Source organism: Myotis brandtii, unplaced genomic scaffold (genome assembly GCF_000412655.1).
Source record: "Myotis brandtii unplaced genomic scaffold, ASM41265v1 scaffold193, whole genome shotgun sequence".
Lineage (NCBI taxonomy): Eukaryota > Metazoa > Chordata > Mammalia > Chiroptera > Vespertilionidae > Myotis > Myotis brandtii.
The window spans coordinates 1,777,730-1,781,526 of NW_005357191.1; the positions used below are offsets into that span (position 1 = coordinate 1,777,730).

The 3,797-nt window shown below is 44.1% G+C and overlaps 1 protein-coding gene across 1 annotated transcript in view; it reads right to left on the reverse strand.

Annotated features, from left to right (window-relative positions):
* Positions 1-1,300: 1,300 nt before the first annotated feature.
* GFPT2 (glutamine-fructose-6-phosphate transaminase 2) overlaps positions 1,301-3,797 on the reverse strand; it is a 25,970-nt gene continuing 23,473 nt past the window's right edge. Inside the window, exon 18 of the mRNA XM_014538569.1 lies at positions 1,301-2,150. Within this exon, the coding sequence (XP_014394055.1) occupies positions 2,106-2,150 (45 nt within the window). The 3' untranslated portion in view covers positions 1,301-2,105. The remainder of the gene's footprint in view (positions 2,151-3,797) is intronic.

Consider the following 3,797-nt stretch of genomic DNA (forward strand, 5'->3'; position numbering starts at 1 on the left):
CTGTTTCCCAAGACTCACTCGTGACCCTGCTCATGACGTCCCCGGAAGGAATCTCATCACCTCCCAGAGAAGCAGAAGTCAGACCATGACCCCAAGACTGTTCTTCTGGCCTCTTCCCGGGTCCTCTGTCCAGCAGGGACAGTGCTGCCCTCTCCTTGCACTGCTGCTGTGCTCTTGCCCTCCAACGTCAAGACCAGGTGGCTTATTGCTTGGGGGTAGATTACACGAGGGTGGTAGGACAATAAATAAAAACTAATACAAAAGTCAAGATGGTCATCACCTCTCAGGCATAAGGATGAAATTCATTTTTCTGGTTCTTGTCCAATAAAAATATTCCGGCTTGTTGTAAAGTTTCCTAACACCACGAGTCATATTGGCTGTGGTTTGGTCAGGAAGGCAGAAACCAGGGCAGCCATTTCCAGCAGGAATCACACCTGGTAAATTTGGGAGAAGAGCAGGGGAATGGAGGTCAGACAGGGCCACCACAACCCTGCGTCCCTGCCAGCTCTTGAGAACTGGGATTTGGAGCTGCAAGAAACCTGCTGGTGGCGCCGGCTGCCTGGAGCACTGAGTGGCGGGTGAGTTTGGGGGAGTGCCACCATAGTGGGACCTCCTGTCTGCCTCTGCCAAAGGAGAAGCAAATGATTTCTCAATGAATAATATAATTTCTAAACTACCTTCCAAATATCCCAGGAGTGGAATTTAACCTGGAAATTTGGTTCCTGGGTTTACAATCCCTGTGATACAGAGGAGAACATAGAAGAAACGGGAAAGTTCCTCAGTGGCTCACAGGGAATCAAGAACAAAGGTTGGATGAGGTACTAGAGCGCACATACTAGCTAGCTGTCCTGAAGACACCATGCAAGCCCCTGGGGGCAGCACTTTCATGGAAAGTCTAAATCTTGACCCTACAAACCTTCAGAACTATCTTTGGCTTTCTACTTTCCTATCTGATATACTAATAGAATCTGTGAGTAGAATATGGTTAGTGGGGAGGCGGGGAGGGAGCACAAATTTGAGAGTTTCACCCCTGTCTGCTGCCTTCAGGCTCTGGGCAACCATCTCAAGCAGCATCACATGGTCCACCCCCTCCAACAACTGTTGAGGAGACTCTCAGGAGAGTCTCAAGTCTCCCACATTTTGTTACATCCCGTGAAACAGTCCTCATTTTCATGCTAGAAGCATGCAGGTCAAGAGTATAGGTACCAGCAAACAGGGCTGCTCCCACCAGACACCGCCGGGTCCTGCTTTGAGGAGCCCTCAAAATCCAAGTACAAAGAATGAGATTAACAAATCCAAATGCACAAGACAAAAAAGTATACTGTCTTTATTGTCTTAAAATTGCATAGTTCTTTGATTGTGCACGCTTTTAAATAGGGGACCCACTTAAAAACTACTTTCTCGCAGGGGCTATTTCAAGCTTTTTTACTACGGCAAGAGCAGGGACCAAAATGCTGCCTGGGCTTAAAAAGAACCATGATCAGATGACAAAGGGAGTTGTAGAGTTGGCGGGATTTAGACAAGAGGTAACCATTGAAGGGTGCTGATTCCATCCGACAGGACTTAGAGGAGGCCAGGGAAGCTGAGGGAAGAGTCACCCTGACATTGAGACTGGATTCAGGAGCAGCCAAGAGAAGAAGAGGAAGGAGAAAGGAGTCGAGAGGCAGTGCCTTGTGCTCAAATCTGAGATGAATGCCCCCTGACAGGAGACTGGGTGCACTGGGTAGCCAGGGGCACAGTCTGGGCATGACCCCGGCTACAGAAAGCCACATACTAGAAAAATAACTTAAAGCTATACAATTGTCATTATAAATACTTTGTCTTTTAAAACTAACTAGTGCTGGTTTAAAAAGGTTCACAGTTACTCGAAGAGAGCCGTATATTGCACGGTGGTGGAAAAGTCCGCTCTGGTCCCCATGTGTAAACAATGAGTCCCTTCTCCTCTGGCGACTTCAGGACACAGAGAAACAGGATCTGCTGTAAGCAAAGCACTTGGGTACAAGGCACGTGGGAGCTGTCAAACTCTGCTGGGATTTAGGAGACGGGAATGGCATCACTGGGTCTTGAACCAGATTGAACGTGGTGATGGTCTCCTCGCCTTCTTCTCATTCCACAGTTACAGACTTGGCCAGGTTTCTGGGGAAGTCCACCTACAATAACAGAAAGTAACTGCTCAGGATCCCACAGACCTCAGCCACACGCTGTATCGGAAAACCTAGCATCAGAGAACTTGGGAAGGAGACCGGGGCCTTGCATCCTGGAAGTGGTTCCTTACTCCAGACACTTCAACTAACTGTATAATGTCTAGTTGACTCAATAAACACTTGTAGTGCGCCTGCTATGTTTCAAGCAGCAGCACTATTGAAAGGACGTGATTCATGCTATTAAAGACAGCACAAATTGTATTGTGAAAGGATACGCACTCAACCCAGGAGACTTGTTAGTGTGGGGTGGGGGTTGGGAAGGAAATGTGATGGGCTGGCGGATAAAGTAGCTTCAACTTTATCTGCGATGTCTTATTTTGTTTATAATAATGTGTTGGGGTTTTTTTAAAGAAATATGACAAAATGTAGCGCATGTCACTTCTGAATGATGTACACCATCAGGTGTTTCTTATATTGTATTTTGTGTTATGTATTTTTTAAAGCTTCTCAAGATAAATTATAATCAAACTTCTATTCCTTTGTACAATAAATTGTGTTCTTACACTTGCTGGTGAGATCATAAATTGGTTCTTTTCTGGAACATAAGTAGACAATAGATGTTAAGGGTCCCAAAATGTTAACTCATATGCTAGACTGAGGACAAGTCTTAAATGTGGGATGAAAATGTATGTACAAAGATGTTCACTGCAAGTGTTATTTATGCAAATGTTCTGAAAAATTAGAAACACTTTAAATAATAGAAGATTGGCTTAGTAATTGTTAAAATCCATGTTATAAGATAGTGGTGGAATATTATACAGTGATTAAATGTTGCTTATAACAAGTTCAAAATGTGAGAAAATACAATATCAAAAAGGAAGATATAAAATTTCACCTTGGATATAATCTTGAAAAATGTTTTTAAAAAAAACTCACATGCACAAGGCAGACTGGAATGAGATACTGAATTGCTTTAGCATTGCCTGATGATGAGCTTATGGTTAAGGATATGGTCTTTACACAGCTTGCAGTTCCCAAGCTTCTTTTCAGGGGGTATAAGTTACTTTAAAAATCGTTGTTTTAAAAATGAGTATAGCCCTGGCTGGTTTGGCTCAGTGGATAGAGCATCGGTCTGCGGACTCAAGGGTCCCAGGTTCGATTCCGGTCAAGGGCATGTACCTTGGTTGTGGACACATCCCCAGTGGGGAGTGTGCAGGAGGCAGCTGATCGATGTTTCTCTCTCATCGATGTTTCTAACTCTCTATCCCTCTCCCTTCCTCTCTGTAAAAAAAAAAAATCAATAAAAAAATTTTTAAAAAGTAAAAATAAAAATGAGTATATTTGTCCTATCAATATTTATTCCTGATAAAGACGAACCAGAACTTTAAGAAAATGTATCAATTGGGAGGGTCTGTGGGAGGAGCTAGGGCCTATGGCAGTTCTTGCACTCTTACGTAATCATGAGAATCCTACACACAAGAACCCTACAGGGAGAACTCGGTGTTTACAATAAAACTATGGTTCTAGCTTCCCTTTCCCTTAATTTCTGTTTCCCCTTCTATAAATACTCATCCATCTTGGCACACAGGCTAGAGATAGCCACGTCTGCATGCACTGTGTGGCAACCATTTCTCCCCCCCCCCCCCCCCCCAA